This window comes from Bos indicus, chromosome 8, assembly GCF_029378745.1.
Source record: "Bos indicus isolate NIAB-ARS_2022 breed Sahiwal x Tharparkar chromosome 8, NIAB-ARS_B.indTharparkar_mat_pri_1.0, whole genome shotgun sequence".
Lineage (NCBI taxonomy): Eukaryota > Metazoa > Chordata > Mammalia > Artiodactyla > Bovidae > Bos > Bos indicus.
In genome coordinates, this window is record NC_091767.1 from 53199311 (window position 1) to 53222332 (window position 23022).

Here is a 23022-nt window from a genome sequence, read left to right on the forward strand (position 1 = left end):
GCTCTCTTCACAGTCCAACTCTCACATGCATACATGACCACTGGAAAAACCATAGCCTTGACTAGATGAACCTTTGTTGGCAAAGTCTGTAGTTTACATTATATTTCACTCTTGATGTTGTACATTGAATGGGTTTGGACAAATGCGTGACATGTATCCATCATTATGGTATCATATAGACTTTATCTTATAGAGTATTTTCACTGCTTTAAAAAGTCTTCTGTTTTATCCCTCCTCTATCACACAAGCCCTAGCAAGCATTGATCTTTTTACTGTATCCATAGTTTTGCCTTTTCCAGAATGTCATATAGATGGAATTATAGAGGAGAAAGACTTTTCAGGTTGGCATCTTTCACTTAGTAATATGCATTTGAGGTTCCTCCCTATCATTTCATAACTTGATAGCTCAATTTTTTAATGCTGAATAATAGTCCATTATCTGATGTATCACAGGTTGTTTATCCATTACCTTCTGCAGGAGATCTTGGTTGCTTCCAAGTTTAGCTGTAAAACTGAAATATAAAATTTTTGTGGATAAACTTGATTCATATAAATTTATGGGCAAAGCTATTATAGACATCCATGGATTTATGGATAAGTTTATGGATAAATCCCCATAGGATTTATGGGGACATAACTTTAAATTCCTTTGGGTAAATATCAAGGAGCTGTTATAGACATCCATGGATTTATGGATAAATTTATGGATAAATACCCATAAGCTCCCAAATCACTGCAGATGGTGACTGCAGCCATGAAATTAAAAGATGCTTACTCCTTGGAAGAAAAGTTATGACCAACCTAGATAGCATATTCAAAAGCAGAGACATTACTTTGCCAACAAAGGTCCGTCTAGTCAAGGCTATGGTTTTTCTAGTGGTCATGTATGGATGTGAAACTGAACTGAACTGAACTTTAAATTCCTCTGGGGTAAATATCAAGGAGCAAAATTGCTGGATCATATGGTAAGAGTATCAGATCAGATCAGATCAGTCGCTCAGTCGTGTCCAACTCTTTGCAACCCCATGAATCTCAGCATGCCAGGCCTCCCTGTCCAACACCAACTCCCGGAGTTCACTCAGACTCACGTCCATCGAGTCAGTGATGCCATCCAGCCATCTCATCCTCTGTCGTCCCCTTCTCCTCCTTCCCCCAATCCTTCCCAGCATCAGAGTCTTTTCCAATGAGTCAACTCTTCACATGAGGTGGCCAAAGTACTGGAGTTTCAGCTTTAGCATCAGTCCTTCCAAAGAAATCCCAGGCCTGATCTCCTTCAGAATGGACTGGTTGGATCTCCTTCCAGTCCAAGGGACTCTCAAGAGTCTTCTCCAACACCACAGTTCAAAAGCATCAATTCTTCGGCGCTTAGCCTTCTTCACAGTCCAACTCTCACATCCATACATGACCACAGGAAAAACCATAGCCTTGACTAGACGAACCTTTGTTGGCAAAGTAATGTCTCTGCTTTTGAATATGCTATCTAGGTTGGTCATAACTTTCCTTCCAAGGAGTAAGCGTCTTTTAATTCCATGGCTGCAGTCACCATCTGCAGTGAGTTTGGAGCCCCCCAAAATAAAGTCTGACACTGTTTCCACTGTTTCCCCACCTATTTCCCATGAAGTGATGGGACCGGATGCCATGATCTTCGTTTTCTGAATGTTGAGCTTTAAGCCAACTTTTTCACTCTCCACTTTCACTTTCATCAAGAGGCTTTTTAGTTCCTCTTCACTTTCTGCCATAAGGGTGGTGTCATCTGCATATCTGAGGTTATTGATATTTCTCCCGGCAATCTTGATTCCAGCTTGTGTTTCTTGCAGTCCGGCGTTTCTCATGATGTGCTCTGCATCTTCAGTTTTATAAGAATCTTTCAGACTGTCTTCTAAGTGGCTATACCCTTTTGCATTGCTGTCAGCAGTGATTGTGAGTTCCTGCTGCTCCACATCCTTGCCATTATTTAGTGTTGTCAGTATTTAGTGTTGTCAGTATTATGGTAGGTGTGTAGTAGTATCTCAGTAATTCTTATTTTGATTTGTATTTCTCTGATAGTATATAATGTGAAACATCTTTGCTTATTTGCTGTCTGTGTGTCTTCTTTGATGAGGTGTCTGTTAAGATCTTTGGCCCGTTTTTCAACTAGATTGCCTTCTTATTGAGTAGTATTGAACTTTTTGGATAGTGTTCCTTTATGAGATCTTTCTTTTGCAAATATTTTCTCCCACTTGGTAGCTTGTCTTATAATTTTCTTGGAATTGTCTTTTGTAGAGCAGAAGCTTTAAATTTTTTTTTTCTTTAATTCATTACTCTCCGTTTTGGCTGTGGCATATAGGATCTTAGTTCCCTGAACAGGGGTCAAACCCTTGCTCCCTGCAGTAGAACCAGGAATTGTCAGGGAAGTTCCAGAAGTTTTTTAATTTTAACCAAATCCAGTTTATCAATTAGTTCTTTCATGAATTGTGCCTTTGCATTGTATCTATTAAGTGATATCTAAAAAGTATCTGAAAAGGTCATCTAAGTTTTCTTTGATTTGTCTTTGTGGAGCTTTATAGTACTGGGTTTTAAATTTAGGTCTGTGGTCCGCTTTCAGTTGGCTTTTGTGAAAGGTATAAAGCCTATGTATAAATTAATGTTTTTGCATTTCAATATTCGTTTATTCAGCACCATTTGTTGAAGAGAATGTCTTTGCTCCATTATTTGTCTTTGCTCTTTTGTCAGAGATTCAGACTGTATTTGTGGAGGTCTGTTTTGCACTCTCTATTCTGTTCCATTGATCTGTTTGTCTGTTGTTTTGACAGTAGCACAGTGTCTTGCTTACTGTAGCTTTAGAGTAAGTCTTGAATCAGGGAATGTCAATCCTCCAACATTGCTCTTCTTCAGTATTATGTTGACTAATATGCTCTGGGTCTTTTGCCTCTCCATATAAATTTTAAAATCAATTTGTCCATATCCATTAAATAACTTCATGGGATATTGATTGTGATTGCATTGAATCTATAGCTCAGTTGGGGATTAACTGACATCTTGACAGTATTGAATTTTCCTACCCTTGAATGTGGAATATTTCTTCATTTATTTAGTTGTTTATTATCAGAATTTTACAGTTTTCCTCCTATGAATATTGTATTTGTTAGATTTATGCCTAAGTATTACTTTCTTTGGATGCTAATATAAATGTTCTTGTATTTTTAATTTCATATTGTACTTGTCCTTTGGTATATAGGGAAGCAGTTCACTATTCTATATTAATCTTATATCGTACAACTATACTATATTAGCTTATTAGTTTCAGGAATGTTTTAATAGATAATTTACAAGGATGATCATGTTGTCTGTTGACAAAGACAGTTTTATGTCTTTACCAATCTGTATACTTTTAAATTTTATTTTCTTGGCTTACTGCATTGACATGACTTCTAGTGTGATGTTGAAAAGGACTGGTGAGAGGGACATCTTTGTTTTGTACCCAGTCTTGCTGGGAAAACGTTCAGTTTCTCACTGTTAAGGCTGATGTTTGTTGTAGGTTTTTGCAAGATATTTCTTAATTCTAATTTACTGAGAGTTCTTATCATGAATGGGTGTTGAATTTTGTTACATATTTCTCTATATGATTGTGATTTTTCATTCAGATCTGACTTTTAAACCTGGTTTTAAATATATAATCTCTTGGACAGGTAATTTGTACTTGCCAAACCTAATTTCCTGCTAGGAACCATGTATATATGGGAACTTATAAGAAACAGGGAGCAGAAATACATTTCTGCCTCATAGATTGTGAGAATTATTTATTGTATTACATATCAACTGCTTTCCTTAATGCCTATTGGTAATAAACACTTACAAGTAGTAATTGTCAACTGGCATTGACAAAATAATAGAAGGATAGTAAACATAATTGGAGAAGGCAGTGGCACCCCACTCCAGTACTTTTGCCTGGAAAATCCCATGGACGGAGGAGCCTAGTAGGCGGCAGACCATGGGGTCGCACAGAGTTGGACACGACTGAAGTGACTTAGCAGTAAACATAATAACAATAGAAAATAAGCCTTTTAAATATAATGTTGTTAATTCAGCTGATGAGATTGGGAAAATGATGGGAATTCTTAGATTGTGAAATAATTTGTCCCGTGGACCGTGTAGATAATTTTTAGTACTTAATATCACATTTGATTATTCTTAGATAATATAAGATGAATAGTCATTTTTTAATAGTGATTTCTGTCTTTTTGAAACAGATTCAAGATTTATGGAAACTTACCATTAATTTCTTTACGAATCTCAGATAAAAAACTGCAAGGGATTTTGGAACTGATTGAAAGCATTCCAAAACCCTCACCTGCAACTGAAGTAAATGTGCCTGTCAAATCATCTCAGGTAATGTATTTTCAAAATTAATGAAAGAAGAATTTAAAAACAGATTTCACAAAGAGTATGTGTAACCACAGAAATTTGGAGTGAAACAGTTCATCCGTAATAGACTTTTTAAAATTACATTTTGAAAGAGAAAATGATAAAATAGTTAAAGATGCAAATAGTAAACAAAAGTGTAAAATGGTGTCTACCTTTCTTCACTTTTCCGATCTTTAATCCCTTTCCTTAGTGGTTAACTTCTGCTTCTCTAGTTTTTTGAAAATGTTTATAGCTTTTGTTAATACACACATGTACAAATATGTATCTATGTGTATACATATGTATATGTTTATATTATAATGTTCTTAAAATTTACATAAATGGGATAATTATACTTCCTGTTTTAAATCTTTTTTCACCATTATTAACGTACGTTATTTACCTTGGAGATATTTACCTGTTCAGCATATAAAGATATGCCTTTTTTTTTTTTAATGGTGGTACAGTGTTAAATTTTGTGAGTGTACCATCCTTTGCATAATGTAATTCTCTTTTGATGGGCTTTTATATTGTTATATTTTTAGTTATAAAAAATATCAGTGCTTTGAACTTTCTTATACATATATTTGAGTATTTTTTTTATCCATTGGATACATTTCTGGAAGTGGTATTGTTGAGTGAAATATGTGAATTTTATTTTTTAATGAATTTTGCCAAATTTGCTTTTTGATTACGAATGTTTAGTCCCACCAGCGTTAAATGTTGTTTCTCAGTTCTCATTAGTCTTGAGTATAAACAAATGTGACAGTTTTAGTGTAGTCAGTAAAGCAGAAGTAGCTGTTTTTTTTGGAATTCCCTTGCCTTTTCTATGATCCAGCGTATGTTGGCAATTTGACCTCTGGTTCCTGTGCCTTAGCTCAGACTCATGTCCATTGAGTCAGTGATGCCATCCATCTCTCTCATCCTCTGTTGCCCCATCTTCTCTTGCCCTCAGTCTTTCCCAGCATCAGGGACTTTTCCAGTGAATTGGCACTTTGCATCAGGTGGCCAAAGTATTGAAACTTCAGTTTCAGCATCAATCCTTCCAGTGAATGTTCAAAGTTGATTTCCTTTAAAATTGACTGGTTTGATCTCCTTGTAGTCCATGAGACTCTCAAGAGTCTTCTCCAGTACCATAGTTCAAAAGCATCAACTCTTTGGCACTCAACCTTCTTTATGGTCCTCTGTTGTGATTACTGTTTTCATAGAGTCCCTTCTTTCAGTCCTTTCACTTTTCTATTTGTGTATTTGGATCTAAAAGGAATCTCTAGTAGACAGCATGGTGACAGGAGATGGTGAGGGACATGGAATCCTGGCATACTGCAGTCCATGTCCATGGGGTCACAAACAGACACAATGAGTAACTGAATAACAACAAAGTAGACAGCATGTAGTTGGATCTAATTTTTTTTCATCCATTTTGTCAGTTTGTTCCTTTTGATTGGATGGTTCCATCCATTGATATTTAAAGCCATTGGTTGAAGAAAGAAATGACAACCTGCTCTAGTATTCTTGCTTGGGAAATCCTATGGACAGAAGAGCTCAGTGGACTGTAGTCCATAGGATCAAAAGAGTTGGACATAACTTAGCAACTGAACCGCCACCACCATGTATTTTCAGCCATGAAATGGCCATGCTAAATACTGGACTAAATCTGGTCAGTTCCATTCAGTCACTCAGTTGTGTCTCACTCTTTGCAACCCCATGGACTGCAGAACGCCAGGCTTCCCTGTGCATCACCAACTTCCAAGCTTGCTCAAACTCATGTCCCTGTTAACCTTTCCAAAAGTGTCATGGAGATTTACAGGTTTCTGGATTAATTGGATAAGATGTTTTTTCCGTGCCATTTTGTGTCTCCCTGAACTGAGGAGGATGCAATTGTGCTTTTATTACCCCCTGATGCTTCCATATTAGAAGTAACCATACAAGTGTGGTTTGGTTATTGTTCTTTTGCGCCTTTTGTTTTAATGAGCTTTTTTAATGCTTTTTTAGTCCACTACCCATTTCCAGTTGATCCAAATAAGACTAAAAGGTAATGTTTTGCCTTTTTTATTTTTTTTAACATGAAGAGAAAATCAGAGTAGTGAAATGTAAATCACTTCTTGTTTGTCCTCACTGATCATTTTTTTTTAGTCTAAGAGTCCAAAATATTTGTTACTTTTACTTTGTATTTTATTCCTGTGACTCATTGAAATTCTCTTGTTTTAAGTAATAAAACCAATATAATCTCATATATAAACTTGAAGAAGTAGATTTTACAAGTTATATATAGCATGATCCTAAAATAAGGGATTTTGTATTTTCATCTGCTTTTTTCTAATGTCTCTTGTTGACTTATATTTGATTTTCTCTTGTGTTTGTCATTATTGAACTATACCAGATGTTCATTTGATGCTTGTGCTCTGCCTATAGTGTACAAATTGAGTTAAACAGATACAAGTCTTATCCTTTAGGAATTTTGCAGTTCAGTAAGAATACAGAGATAAAGATGAGGTCAGAGACACCTGTACAGATACCAAATACATAAGTAAAATATTAAGCATTAAAGTCATTACTGATTAGGAAATTTTTTCTTTTAACATTCTGAATTTATAAACTGTGTTTTGAGTTAATACCAGTTTAACTGCAAAGCAGCCAGAAACTTTTGTACAGCTTTGTACTCCCTGTGGTGTTGTCACAATTTCCATATTATACATTGTGTATTCAGTAGTGTTGTTATAATTATTCTTATGGTTTTCTTTTAAGTGTACAGGAAATAAAAAAGGTGACTCTGAACTAAGAATACAACATCTCCTTATTTATTTACTCATGTAATTATATGTACTGGAGATTTCTTCTTTATATAGCTTTGAGTTACTATCTAGTATTCTTTTCCCTACCTAAAGGGCTCTGGCAAGGATTTCTTATTGGACAAGTATAGTGATGATACACTCCTTATGTTGTTGTTGTTTGTCTGGAAATATCTTAATTTCTCTCTCATTTTGAAGGATAGTTTTGCCAGACACATAATCCTTGGTGTCAAATATGACTTTCCATTACCTTTTGACTTTCATGGTTTCTGGTAAGAAATTAGCTTTTAATAGTTTACTGAGAGTCTTAACATAGGCAGCTCATTTCTCTTATTGCTTGCAAGTTTCTTACTTTGTCTTTCAGCTGTTCGATGATAATATGTTTTGGAATGGATGTATTTGAATATATGTTACTTTCAGTTATTAAACTTAAGATTTTTTAGGTTTATGTAAGTGCTTTGCTCAGTTGCCCAGTTGTGTCCAACTCTTTGCGGCTCCATGAACTGTAGCCTGCCAGGCTCCTCTGTCCCAGTTTTTCATCATATTTGGGCACATTTTTGGTAATTATTTTTTCAGATATGCTTTCGTGCTCTCTCTTCGTCTTTTTCTTGCTGGTGTTCTCATAATGCATACATCACCTTACATTATGGTATCTCACAGGCCCCTTAGGTTGTGTTCATTTTTCTTTATCCTTTGTTTCTTTTCTTTTTTTAATAATTTTGACAGATGTGTGCACATGTTTACTGCTAGCTCAACTCTGCTTTTGAAATTCTTTAATGTATTTTTTCTTTCAGTTATTGTAGTTTTCAGGTCTGGAACTTGCTTGGTTTCTTTTTATAATTTCTGTCTCTTTATTGATACTTTCCATTTGTTGTAACATTCACCTGGTTTCCTTTATCTCTTTCTCAATGGCTCATTTTAGCTCTCTGAGAACATTTTAGACAATTTATTTAACGTTTTTTTTTTCCCCAGTAAATCTGATGCCTTTGCTTCTGCTTGAACTATGTCTGCTATTTTCCTCTGTGCATAGGCCACACTTTGTTTCTTTGCATCTGTTCCCCTGCTGTTGTAACTAGATAGAGGAATTATGAGGAAATTACAGATCTATATATTCATTAACATAGATTTTAAAATATTAATACTTAGCAAATATTATAGTCAAATAGTATGATTTTTTAAAAAGATTAGATACTATGATACTTTAAAACACCCAGGAAAGAATTTATCCCATGAAAGCAAAAATAGTTCACCAATCAGTGTTAAGTACACTTATTCAATTATTGAATAAAGGATAAAAAATGTATGATTATTTCAGTAGACAAGGAAAAAGCATTGATAAGATCCAACAACCATTCATGATATCAAACTGAGAATATAAGGGCGCCCCATCAATTTAGGAAACTAAGATAAAGTTTAATTTGAAAAAGACTGAACGCTTCCCCTGTAATATCATGAATAGTGCAGGAATGATGGCTTTTCTCACTACTTCTATTCAAATTCATACTGAAGATTCTAGCTTCTGCAGTAACTTAAGAGAAATAATGACAGAATAGAAAGGGAAAAGTAAAACTGTTTCCTGATGATATGATCATTTATGCAAAAAGTCCTAAGGAATGTAGAAAAATACAACTAGCAATAGCGAATTTGTCACGGTTGCAGTCTATATCATCAATGTAAATAGTAAGTTGTTTCTAAAAATCAAATTAAGAAAAATATTCCTTTTGTAATAGCATTAAAAAATTAAATAATTAGGAAAAGTGTGTGTAGCAAAGGAATAATAAGACCTGTGAATCTAAAACTACAGGACATTTCTGTAAAAAATTGATCATGACCTAAATAAGTGGAATGATACAGTTAAGAATTGGAGGACTGACCCTCTTAAAATGACAGTTCTCTCAAAACCCTATAGATTTCTCACAGTCCCAATCTAAATACCAGATTTTTCTTTTGGAAGTTAGCAAGTTTATTATAATACACATATGGAAATACATGAACATATGTTGGCCAAAAAATTTGGATAAGAATAATGTTGGTGGGTTTCTAATATTTGATTTCAAGGCTTATTTTATAGCTGCTTTATTCAGGAAAGTGTTGTTTCAGCATAAGAATGGACATAAAGATAACTAAAGTAGAATAGAATTCAGAAATAAATTAACAATATGGTTAATGTATATATTTTATTTCTTACAAAGTTTCCAGTGCAACTAAGTAAGTCTTTTCAACAATTGTTTTAAAATAATTAGATTTCCATGTGGGGAAAAAAGTGAACATCAGCCTGTAACATATACCAAACATGGAATTTAACCTGCAATGGAACAGAGACTTAATGTAAATGCCCAAAGGTGTAAAGTTTGAAGACCTTCAAAAACAGAGAAAATCTTTGAGTTCTTGTGGTGGATAAAAGTGTCTTGGGATAAATAGGTACAAATATAGGAGAAAAAAAGTAAATTCCTAGATACTAAAATTTTCTGCCTTTTGAATGATACTGTTAATAATGAAAAAAGGCTGTCCATCCAACTGGGAAAAATATTGGCAACCCATACAACTTAGAAAAGCTGTTAGTCGCTAAGTCGAATCCGACTCTTTGCAACACCATGGACTGTAGCTCCATAGGTTCCTCTGTCCATGGGATTCTCCAGGCAAGAATACTGGAGTGGGTTGCCATTCCCTTCTGCAGGGGATCTTCCCAACCCAGGGATTGAACCTGGGTCTCCTGCATTGCAGGCAGACTCTTTACCATCTGAGCCACAAGAGAAAGACTATCCAAAATATGTAAGGAGACCAGGAATCCAATAAGAAATGAGCAAACCGACAAGAAAGATGTTCAGTTTTATTATTCACCTCATAAAACAAAATCTTCTTTAATGAATGTAGTGTAAAAAACTTCAAAACATTCAGTATTGAAATTGGGGGCAGCAGAGTTGTTACTTTTTGTGGTGGTATGCCTGATGATTGAGGACTCTGAGGGCAGCTTCTGAGTTGCTGGTAATGTTCTGTTCCTAGATCTGAATTTTGGGTGCATGGGTGTGTTTTCTTTTTGAAATTTAGTTTTTATACTTAAATTACATACTCATATGCAGTAGATTATATTTCAGTAAAAATGTTTCCGCCAAATGAATACGATTCTGAGAAGCAGAAACAATCCATGAACCATGTGTAACTATATTTGTGAAATTCTAATTAAAACTAGGGTGAAAATGCCAGTAAGATTATGTCTGAGAATGCTAAATGTTAATGAGGAAGTGGAGCCATACAAACACTAATCTACTGATGACATCATATAATGTCTTATAAACACTTGTGAAAACATATTGATAGTACTTAAGTGAATATATAAAATTCCACTCTGATATATACACGATAGAAAATCTTGCATTTGAGCCCATGTGTTAAATGATGGTTATACTGGTAATGTGAGTAAAAGCAAAAATCTAAACCACACAAGTATTTGCCAACATTGTAATGGACAAATAACCAGTGGTTTATATTCATCAATGTATAGCAGTAAGAATGAGTAAAGTATCAATATGGATAAAATTTAAAGAATATTTTGTTGAAACAGTGTCACAGGAAAATGTATGCAATATTATTGCCTCTTTCTGAGTTTAGAAAGAAACAGGTTAAATAATATTTTACTTATAAAATCAGTCATAGAAGGTTAAAAACAAGTAAATAAATCAATTTTAGGGAATGTGATCAAGAAAGTAGCACATAAGATGCTTCTAGGTAATTATCTGGTACTATTTTGGTTTTTGGCCTGGATGGAAGATTCAGGGGTATCTTTTATTATTATCATTTTCAAATGAATTATATTTTTTTTGTATGCTCTACTTGGCTCAGGACAGTAGAAAAGTAATTTAGTAAAATATCTTTAAAAAATTAAAAATAAAAGTACAGGCTCCCTAACCACAGAGGCTTTAAATTTTGAGACTTTGGTTGTTTCCTGTGGATGCCATAGAGGTGGCTTCCTTTATTTAGTAAGATGTTAAGATATATCTATGATTTCTTCCTATACGAAGTCTGTCAACAAGGAAATGATTGTAACAGTTGTGAAATTTATATTTAGCCTTAAATTGTAAAAGCACTTCTTTAAATTTACATTTACAAATTTTCTAGTTCAGACTGGAATTTTTCCAGTTAATTCAGATTTATGTGTGTGTGTGTTTGTTGTCACAGTCGTCCTAGAACTTACAATAAAAGTCTATGTACCAGTTGAGAGTGAATTAACTTTTCTTCCAGGTTCAAAGATCCACTTCTTTGGGAACATCACAGATGTCACAGAAGAAATTTCCTCTTTTGGAAATTCCATGTGTTGAAGATGGTAAAATGAAGCTACTTTAGGAAATTTTCCTTGTTATAAATAGATTATAAAAATAATTTTCATTTGGAGACCACATAAACAATTTCAGGCAATAGTAGATATGCATGTTATCTAGAAAATTTCACTTAAATTACTTTTGCAGTGGGATTTTCTGGGGAGAGTAACATGGAAGCATATGCACTACCATGTGTAAAATAGGTAACCAAAAGGAATTTGACGTATGACGCAGGGAACTCAAACTGGGGCTGTGTAACAATGTAGAGGGGTGGGAAGGGTGGGAGGGAGGTTAAAGACCAAGAGGACACATGTATACCTATGGCTGACTCATGTTGATGTGTGCCAGAGGCCAACACAATATTGTGAAGAAATTTTCCTTCAATTAAAAATAAGCTTCAAAAAACAATTGAATCCCATAGTAACAAGGACCACTAGTAAGTTTTAATATTCTCTATCCTATTGTGATCTAAAAGAACCCATGAAAGTTTGTGTCTAATTTATAATCTGTTACTTAGCTTTTGGAGATCTTCATTATAGTAATTTTTTTTTTAACTTTTCACATTTTATTTTCACTTATTAAAGGAAAATAATCAAGCCTTAATATATACATTCACCTATGAAGACTTGTAAATATTTTGTTATGAAATACAGGTTTTTTTGGCCACATTGGAAAGAAAAATAAATATATTTTACTATTTTTAAGAGTTTAAAAATTGCTAAATGTTAAATAACAGAAATTGCCATGTTGATCCTCAGTTTTCTAGAGAATGTTTACCTTTCTCTGTAGTGATCAGGCTTGGTGGGAAGGGGAAGGAAATGTTTTTGTGAGATCATCTATCCTTAAATTCAATTTTATAGTTTTAGGGATATAGTAGATGGTTTTAGTTTCTCTTAAACCTTCTTTTAATAGTTTGACTGGATTTTGGACCCTTTAAAGTATGTTTAAAAATTTTATTATCATATATATGGCTAAATAGTTGTCCATATGTGAAATAGTGCTTAATCTTAGTTTCTCTGTTTAAACTGCAGGGCCTGCCCCCTGCTTTTACTGTTTCAGAGTTTGTAATTAAGTTCTGTTTTGCTCTCCAGACAGAGTGAGCATATTAGTATGTTCCTTTGAGTATTCATCATGTAGGTAGTAATTGGCCTTGGCATTTGCTATAAAATTTTCTTTGGCAGTTTTTAGACTATTGATTTTAAAGATGCCTATTCTAAAGATTGCATTTTGTAATTTTTGATACATTTTGTCATTAAGAATTTATTTTTGCAGCTATAATCTCTATATTCTTTTCTTTTTATTTTGATGTTGCAGTTTTTTGAAAACTGACGTTTCAGTTTTTTGAAGAAGTGTTGTAGTGTTCATATTTATTTCAGATAAATTATTAAAATTTTATTATTAAATCAGTCCTGTAGATTATTGACTTAAAAAATGTTCTGTGGTATTTAGATTCAGATGAGGAGTTTTTTGATGCACCGTGTAGTCCGTTGGAAGAGCCTCTTCAATCACCATCTAGAATTAAAAGTCCTCAACAGAAAAATCTTCAGAAACCAGATTGTTTTAAAAATATGATTGAGTATAAAATAAGATTTGAAGTGCCAGAGGTATGCCTTATATGTACCGTAGTAAAATTAATATGGCTTATTTAAATTTTGGTCATTTCTGCTATTCACAGATTATTTATATAGTCTTATTACTAATAGACATTGTTTTAATCCTATTTAAGCTCAATCCAGATGTTACTTTGTGATTCTCTTTCCCCTTTGAAGATTAATTTCCTTAATAATTAAAGATTTGGCCACCCTCACCTTCTGGGAGGGACCACATTCTGTCTGTGGAAAGTTTAAATAAATCCTCTTTCACTTAAAAAAATAATTAAGAGTTTATATGTATTATTACTATTCAGTATATATTTATTGAAAATAATTTGCCTAGTGCATGTCTTTTATATGTATAAGAACCTCCTAAATTGAAATCTATATCATTTATATCATATGTATACCTCATATATCCATATATGGCCACCATCTGCATAAATATTTTTGTGTGTGTGTTAGATAGTTGTTTCTTTTTTCTTTCTTTTCTAGGTTTTGATTCAGTTCTGTCACCTTGTTGGAGACTGTGAACTACCCGTGGTAGAAATTAATGTCTTAGGATTGGGCACAGATATTGAGCTTAGAACATTTGATTTGAAAGCAAATGCCTTTTTGAAAGAGGTCTGCTTAAAATGTCCAGATTATTTTGGTAAGTATCTCTGTTTTTAAAAATAATTTAGTTCAGTTCAGTCGCTTAGTTGTGTCCGACTCCTTGCGACCCCATGGACTGCAGCACGCCAGGCCTCCCTGTCCATCGCCAACTCTTGAAATTTACTCAAATCCATGTCCATTGAGTCAGTGATGCCATCCAACCATCTTATCCTTTGTCGTCCCCTTCTCCTGCCTTTAGTCTTTCCCAGCATCAGGGTCTTTTCAAATGAGTCAGTTCTTCACATCAGGTGGCCAAAGTATTGGAGTTTCAGCTTCAACATCAGTCCTTCCAATGAGTATTCAGGACTGATTTTCTTTAGGATGGGCTGGTTGGATCTCATTGCAGTTGAAGGGATTCTCAAGAGTCTTCTCCAACACCACATTTCAAAAGCATCAGTTCTTCAGCGCTCAGCTTTCCAACTCTCACATCCATACATGACTCCTGGAAAAACCATAGCTTTGACTAGACAGACTTTGTTGGCAAAGTAACAGACTTTTGTTGTCTCTGCTTTTTAATATGCTATCTAGGTTGGTCATAACTTTCCTTCCAAGGAGTAAGCGTCTTTTAATTTCATGGCTGCAATCACCATCTGCAGTGATTTTGGAGCCCCAAAAAATAAAGTCTGTCACTGTTTGCACTGTTTCCCCATCTGTTTGCCATGAAGTGATGGGACCAGATGCTGTGATCTTAGTTTTCTGAATGTTGAGCTTTAAGCCAACTTTTTCACTCTCCTCTTTCATTTTCATTAAGAGGCTCTTTAGTTCTTTATTTTCTGCCATAAGGGTGGTGTCACCTGCATATCTGAGATTAATTAAAAAATTAATTTTAATATTTGATTAGCTTCTAGATATAAATTCTCTAGACATTTAGTCAGTACATTTGATATTATCAAAGACATATTATGAGTTAGTCTTCAACTTTCATATTATACTTTGATCTAAGGAGTAGGCTAGAGGGATATGAAGATAACTTTTTTCATTAAGAAAAATGGTGAAATTTAAATCTACTTAATGAATACTAAAATACTGAAATAGTTTTCTATTGATATTACAACAGTTTACCACAAATTTATTAAATTTGTGTAACTGAGATGTCTGACAAGTCTCAACAGGCAAAAGTCAAGCTATCAACAGGACTTCTGTTTTGGAGGCTATAGGGGAAGATCTGTTTTCTTCTTCATTCAGGTGTTGGCAGGACATCAGTTTTATCTGATTTGAGTCCATTTTCTTACTGCTTATAAGGTGTGGATTGGGCTTAGCTCCTACAGGCCTCTCTGAATCGTTGCGAATAATTTTTTGTATTCCAGAACCATTGGGTGTTAGGTCCTTCTTATGTTGTAGTCTCGCTAACCTTTTCTTCCACTCTAAAAACTAAGGTAATTAAGATTGGGTGCATCTGGATAAGCAGAGATCATTTCCCCTTAATCTTGACCTTAATCACCTCTGTAATGTTACATTTACCATATGAGATAACATATTCTCAGATTTGGGGGAATTAGAGCATGGATATTTCATTTAATTTCAAGTGTTTTTAACTCTTCCTTCAAGATTTCTTTTTTGAGTCATGTGTTATTTAGAAATGTGTTATTTATTTTCCAAATATTTTGGAATTTTCCAACTAATTTTCTGTTACTGATTTCTGTTTTCATTCTTATGTGGTCTGAAGGCAGACATTGTATGATTTCTGTTTTTAAAAGTTGCTAAGCTGTGTTCTGTGGCTCAGAATGTGGTTGATCTTGGTAAATATTCCATGTGAGCTTAAGAAGAATGAATATTATGCTCTTGTTGGATGAAGTAGTCTCTAGACATCCATTACCTCCAGTTATTTGATGGTGTTACCGAGCTGAATTGTGTCCTTACTGATATATTATATATATATATATATATATATAATATATATATATATTTTATATATATTTTTTTCATTTCTGATAGAAGAGTATGAAGGGTTCTAATAAGGTAGTGGGTTCATCTGTTTCTCTTTGCATTATGATCATTTTTTCCTTTCTATTGTTCAATAAGTACACCTTAAGGATTGTTGTATTCTCATGGAAAATTGACTGCTTTATCATTATTTAATGCCTTTCTTTATCCCTTACAACTTTTGCTTGCCTTGAAGTCTGCTCTGTCTGAAAATTAACATAGCTATCCTTGCTTTCTTCCTTTTAGTGTTAGCATAATATGGTTTTCAACATCTGTTTACTTTGAAACTATATGTACTTTTGTATTTAAAGTGGGTTTTTAAGCAGACAGTATAAACTTGGGTCTTTTTTTTTATTATTCATGTTGGAAATTGGGTCTTTTTTAATTTTTAAAGTTAAAAAAATTTTTTTGGAGGGGGAGATGGGCATGGCCTTGTGGCTTTTAGGATGTTAGTTCCCTGACCAGGGATCAAACCTGGGCCCTGGCAGTGAAAGTGTTGAGTCCTAACCACTGGACTGTCAGGAAATTCCCTTTTGATTGTTGTTTTCTTTTTTTTAATGTTTATAAGTTATTTAATTTTTATTTCATTTTTTTAAAATTTTATTTTTAAACTTTACAATATTGTATTAGTTCTGCCAAATATCGAAATGAATCCACCACAGGTATACATGTGTTCCCCATCCTGAACCCTCCTCCCTCCTCCCTCCCCATACCCTCCCTCTGGGTCGTCCCAGTGCACCAGCCCCAAGCATCCAGTATCATGCATCGAACCTGGACTGGCGACTCGTTTCATACATGATATTATACATGTTTCAATGCCATTCTCCCAGATCTTCCCACCCTCTCCCTCTAAATGGAAGCTATCCTGTGAAATCTTTTGAACTCATTTAGGAGTCCCCCCCTCCCCCACCCCACTACCACCCTGTGGTGAACTGATACTAAAATAAGGGAGTTAAAAACTTAAGCTGAACTCTCTGTGGGAATAAGAAAGGTGAAGAATATGCTCATATACATATCAAGGATTTGAAAGTGTCAACTTCTCTGGGAACTCATTCTTAGACAAAAAATGTCTGTTAACTGTTATAACGAAACTTCCCCTTTTCTGTGAGCCCTGGATTAAATGTGATCTCTGTATGTTGGGAAGCAGATTAAGTATTGTGGCCTGAAAACTTAGTTATTGGAAATGATTTACACAGTTTTAGTTCCATACACTACACTTATTCTGTGGCCCTTCAGAACTCGTATCTGGTGAATTGTGTTATGATTATCTCTTCCTGAAAAAATTATCATACATGCAAGAAACAGAATTCTGCCTTATTATGCTTTTTACATCAAGAAAGTTTGCTCTGACAGTTGAAAAGAAAAATGAGCCAACTTGATAGTGCTTTGCAGTAATCCAGAAGTATTACAAAAGTTGTTAATATTTGTTTTTTATAATTTTTTGTTTCCCTAAGAGCAAAGGGTAAGATAACCCTTGCATACATAATACAGGATATACAACTAACAGTTCCCGTATTTGTGTAATACATTTGCTTATGTTTTCTTAGAAAGAGTAGGAAGAAGTGAATACAATATTTCTTACACAAAGTAAATAATCAGTAAATAGTTGTTCAGTGAATGAATGAATGTGTGAAAAAGTGAGGACTTTTTTAAGGATTGAAATGTGATTAGCATCTGCAGTAGAAGGCTAGCTTAAATACTAATGAACTTAAATCTGGAGGGTTCTGTGGAAATACACTGTATTTTTTCCCTCATGAGTAGTATGACTGGTTTGTACTCCTATCTTCCAGTATCTTGTTATTGATTTCAAAGGCATAAGTAATTTGCTAATGATGGTTTTAAAGACTTGACACAAAATACTCTTCTTCAGCAGTTTCCTTGATTATTTTCTTAGATTTTAAGCAGAAGCTACAATATAATTTGTAAAGACTGATAATATGGTACTCAAGTTTATTTTAATCTAAACTAATACACATAACAGCTTATTTCTCATCAACTATCTGATGTTTTTTGTATACAGTCGTTTTTAGAGATTCTGACTATTTCTGTGATTCAGGACCAGAATCGCTTCATGTCCTTTCATTGTTCCTCATAAACATTGTTTTCTCTATCTGATTGCTACTTTTTCTTACTTAACTTCCTATCTAAGTTTAGAAAGGTAAGATAATCTTTTGTAGTGTGGCATAAGAAAAGGGAATCATAAGATGGAATTACATTTGTAGATTTTAAAATAAAGGAAGAAAGACCACCTGATTTGAGTAATACAGAGATCAGAGTTCAGAACTAATACAGGAAATACTTCTTTTCCAATTCTATAATTGTTAATATTTCCTGCATTTATTTCCTATTAGTTTTTCTATGAAAGAATAATTTGAGAAATTATTTTTAGATGAAAACAAGAAACCAGTTTATTTGATTACAACACTGGATAACACAATGGAAGATCTCTTAACACTGGAATATGTGAAGGTAAGTAGTTTGATTTACATACTTGCTATGGTAAGCAAGTGGTGCTAGTGGTAAAGAACCTGCCTGCCAGTGCAGGAGACTTAAGAGATATTGGTTCGATCCCTGAGTCAGGAAGATGGCCTGGAGGAGGGCGTGGCAACCCCCTCCAGTGTTCTTGCCTGGAGAATCCCATGGACAGAGGAGCCTGGCGGGCTACCGTCCATGGGATGGCACAGAGTCGGACGCGACTGAAGCAACTTACCTCGCATGCAAGCGTGGTGAGGATACTGTTGAGATATTTAAATCAAGTTTTATAAGTTCAGAAATACTCAGTTTAATCTCCATCCCGATGTGATCACTGTAACTCCTAAAACTTTAAGATGTTTTATTTTGTCATCCTCTATTAGATAACTTGTGGTTTATAAACACTTAATGTATCAGGACAATAAGCAGCCCACTTTCTAAGTAGATATGACCTGCAGTTTGACTGTTTATCCCCATCAGGGAATCTACAGACTTTTTAATCTTGATGGAATTTGTTGTGGTATACTATAAAAGATGAAGCTTTCACTTGATTTCCCACGATAGTCTGAAGTTACCTAATTTTCCTGCTGTCAGTGGCTCCATTCCTTTTCTGTTGACTTGTGATAACCAAGTCATCATTTATTAAATATTTATGTGTACTGTCATCTACATATGATTTCGCCTTTGTTTTCACTGACCTGTTTTTATATAAGTGCCACATTATTTTAATAATTATAGTACTTTATAGTAAGAATAATGTTCAGTAAGCATTATATAACTTTAAAGACCATTTTTTACTACTATTGTTGCAGTTTTTAGTGTTTGTATTGTTTATGAATTAAACAACTTTTATCAATATAAAAATGTTTCAGATCTAAATATAGCACAGAATATTTGATACCTGATGGATCATTCTGTCAGAATTTTAACATTCAGGAAGATTTGGGAAGGACCTTACAGAGTTGTGGATGATTAAATGATTGTCCTCTACGTGTGATAATATCTAAATTTCCACTCTTTTTTGGTGGGAATTTTTTTCTTTTTTTAAATTTACTTTTTAGTTGGAAGAAAATTGCTTTACAATGTTGTAATGGTTTCTGTCATACAACACCACAAACCAGCCATAATTATACATTTATCACCTCCCTCTTGAGCCTGCCTCCCCTCCCACCATCCCACCCCTCTCAGTCCTCACAGAATGCCTGGCTGGGCTCCGTGTGTTATATAGCAGCTTCACACCAGCTGTCTGTTTTGCACAGGGTAGTGTATATATGTCTGTGCTACTTTCTCCATTTGTCCCACTCTTTCCTTCCCCGACTGTCTGCAAGTCCATTCTCTATATCTGCATGTCCATTCCTTCCCTGAAGATAGATTCATCAGTATCATTTTTCTAGATTCCATATATATGCATTAATATATGATATTTGTTTTTTTTCTTTCTGACTTCACTCTGTATAACAGGCTCTAGGTTCATCCACCTCACTAGAACTGACTCACATTCGTTCTTTTTTTTTATGACAAATATTTCATTATATGGGCTTCCCTGGTGCAGCTCAGAGGTTAAAGCATCTGCCTGGAATTCAGGAGACCCAGGTTCCATCCCTGAGTTGGGAAGATCCCCTGGAGAAGGAAATGGCACCCCACTCCAGTACTCTTGCCTGGAGAATCCCATGGAGGGAGGAGCCTGGTAGGCTACCGTCCATGGGGTCGCAAAGAGTCAGACACGACTGAGCAACTTCACTTCACTCTTCACCGTATCTTCTTTATCTAGATTTCTACTCTTGGTAATAAGATAGTATGTAGCATTTATTGAATACTTGCTCTAAACTTACCAAGTTTCTTTTGTTCTGTTGAAGCAGTTCTTTAATTATATGTATGTAAATAGCTCAAAAAATTATATAACTGTGTAGTAGGACCATTTTGTAATTGTATGTGCAGTTGTGTTCCTGTGATAATCTAACAGATTTGTATTTCTCACTTTGTGTAGGCTGAAAATAATTTACCCGCAACAATATTGAAGAATGCTTATAACAGTGTTGTGCAACTGATAAAGGTATAAGTGAATAATAATTTATTTTTCAGTTAGATACTGTATTTCTAAGCAAATATATTATAAAAATTGTAACTGGAACTGTAAGATCCTTGAGGATAAAAATTGACTATTATAAATTGTATCCTTTATACCACAAAGAACATAGAACTGGCAAACAAATATTTGTTGTGTTACTAAAATCAGTTTTGTTCCTTAGGTGAATTTTTCCTCTTTGGATATTCATTTACATACTGAAGCACTTTTGAATACAATAAATTATTTTAATAATATCCTTCCATATTTGGAGGAAAAACCAGCCCCAGTGCATGTTGTGGAGACTGAAGACAAAGAGGAGGTTGTTAAAAAAATACGTATGTTTCTTTAAAATTCAACTTCAAATTTTTACCAAGTAGATCAATAAATTTTGGTTCTTGGCTTATTATTAACTTATGATACTGACTTCAGAATTCTGTTGCCTAGATTAATATCTGGAAAGATTCATTATGTACCAAGTTAATTTTAAAAAATATTAGTAAAGTGATAATTGCTGAAGAAAGTAGCTTCTATTTATCTAGTCATTCATTTTAGTTGACTCTGTCCATGGGATTCTCCAGGCAAGAATAAGTGGGTTGCCATGCCCTTCTCCAGGGAATCTTCCTGACCCAGGGATCAAATCTGCACCTCTTCCATCTCCTGCATTGGCAGGCGGGTTCTTGACCACTAGTGCCATCTGAAAATTATAAATTTAATATAGTTAGATTTCATTAATTTAAAACCCTAATTCTGGGAAAAATTGAAGCAAGGAGGAGAAGGGGTTGACAGAGGATGAGGTGATTGGATGGCATCACCAACTGAATGGACATTAGTTTGCACAAACTCCAGCAGATGATGAAGGAAAGGGAAACCTGGCGTGCTGCAGTTCATGGGGTCTCAAAGAGTCAGAAACGACTGAATGACTGAACAAAAAAATATTATTTTAGATTAGAAACATAGAACTAACAAAATTATAATAATATGAGTATATATTTTTAAACCAAGTGCTATTTTTAAGCAGTCAAAAGTTATAAGTTAGATAATAACAAGTATCACTTTGTTATCAGTAAATTGCCAAAGACTGATTTTACAGCTATGACTTAGTTTCACATATTATTCTCATCTAGAACTATTCTGTTTTGTCTCTTTGTCTACATTTGTTTGACTTTGGTTTCATTGGATTTGATTTTTTTTTAGAATTCATAACTTAGTAGGTAACATATTATTGCTTGCTTTCAATTGGCAAATCAGATGTTCCTCTAGTATTTGCATTATTGTTGTGATTTCAGTTACTTTATAAGTGTAGTAAGATAACTACTAAAAATTTTGTCTTATGTTTTACAATATGAGTTTCTTTTTGCAGCTTTAAAATCATCCAAGAATGAAGATACTATTACCTTGCAGATTTTAGCAGAATTATCATGTTTACAGATCTTTATTCAAGATCAGAAACGTACCATTTCCGAAATTAAGATAGAAGGTAACAGGATTTGATAAAAAGTGAATTCAGAACTACTAAATGAAGGAAAAGGAATTGAATGATTCTTTTTTCCCCTTAGGGCTTGATTGTGAAATCATTATGAGGCCATCAGTGACTGAAACAAATGCAAAGCTAAGGAATATAATTGTCCTGGATTCTGATATAACAGCTGTATACAAAAAGGTATGAACTTGTTTCTATTTTTTTTTTAAGGATTATAAAAGTTATATTTATTCACGATGCTACATTTATTGCATTCCCTTAGAAAAAATGGAGAACTATTTATGTACCCAATTTGCACATATAAAACTTTATACAAATTATGTGTAGCACATAAAGGCCTCTGGTACAGCTAAAATCCTGACACTACAATTTGGGTAATCCTGCTTCAGGGTCTCCAGTTTATCAAGTCTGTCCATAGAAAATAAAAACTGGAATTAAGTCATTCTTGCTGTTCACACTTAGAAATTATTTTAAATATAATAAAATAAAATTTTCAATTACTCTAAAACCCAAAAAATGTTAAACCGGAAGGGGATACATTTTGTTACCAATTGAACTTGTTTCTATTAATTAACATTATTAAATATAGTTGTCCTTTAAGATTAGTCATCAGTTCAGTTCAGTCGCTCAGTTGTGTCTGACTTTTTGCGAACCCATGAACCGCAGCACACCAGGCCTCCTTGTCCATCACCAACTCCCGGAGTCCTCCCAAACCCATGTCCATTGAGTCAGTGATGCAATCCAACCATCTCATCCTCTGTCGTCCCCTTCTCCTCTTGCTCTCAATCTTTCCCAGCATCAGGGTCTTTTCAAATGAGTCAGCTCTTCGCATCAGGTGGCCAAAGTATTGGAGTTTCAGCTTAAACATCAGTCCTTCCAATGAACACCCAGGACTGATTGATCTCCTTTAGGATGGACTGGTTGGATCTCCTTGCAGTCCAAGAGACTCTCAAGAGTCTTCTCCAACACCACAGTTCAAGAGCATCAATTCTTTTGCGCTCAGCTTTCTTTATAGTCCAACTCTCATATCCTTATATGACCACGGAAAAAACCATAGCCTTAACTAGATGGAACTTTGTTGACAAAGTAATGTCTCTGCTTTGAATATGCTATCTAGGTTGATCATAACTTTCCTTCCAAGGAGTAAGCATCTTTTAATTTCATGGCTGCAGTCACCGTCTGCAGTGATTTTGGAACCCAAAAAAATAAAGTCTGTCACTGTTTCCACTGTTTCCCATCTATCTGCCATGAAGTGATGGGACCGGATGCAGTGATCTTAGTTTTCTGAATGTTGAGCTTTAAGCCAACTTTTTCACTCTCCACTTTCACCTTCATCAAGAGGCTC

At 34.4% G+C, this 23022-nt stretch overlaps 1 protein-coding gene across 2 annotated transcripts in view; it reads left to right on the top strand.

Moving 5' to 3' along the window:
- The window catches only part of VPS13A (vacuolar protein sorting 13 homolog A), a 276506-nt gene that overhangs the window by 104166 nt on the left and 149318 nt on the right, over positions 1-23022 (top strand). For both annotated transcript variants that reach the window (XR_011567943.1, XM_070794243.1), the window contains exons 23-31: positions 4230-4368; positions 11412-11493; positions 12938-13092; positions 13576-13732; positions 18047-18126; positions 20117-20182; positions 20379-20532; positions 21558-21674; positions 21754-21857. Coding sequence is in view for 1 of the 2 variants with exons in the window: in XM_070794243.1 (XP_070650344.1) it covers positions 4230-4368; positions 11412-11493; positions 12938-13092; positions 13576-13732; positions 18047-18126; positions 20117-20182; positions 20379-20532; positions 21558-21674; positions 21754-21857 (1054 nt within the window). In the remaining variant the exon portion in view is untranslated. The remainder of the gene's footprint in view (positions 1-4229; positions 4369-11411; positions 11494-12937; positions 13093-13575; positions 13733-18046; positions 18127-20116; positions 20183-20378; positions 20533-21557; positions 21675-21753; positions 21858-23022) is intronic.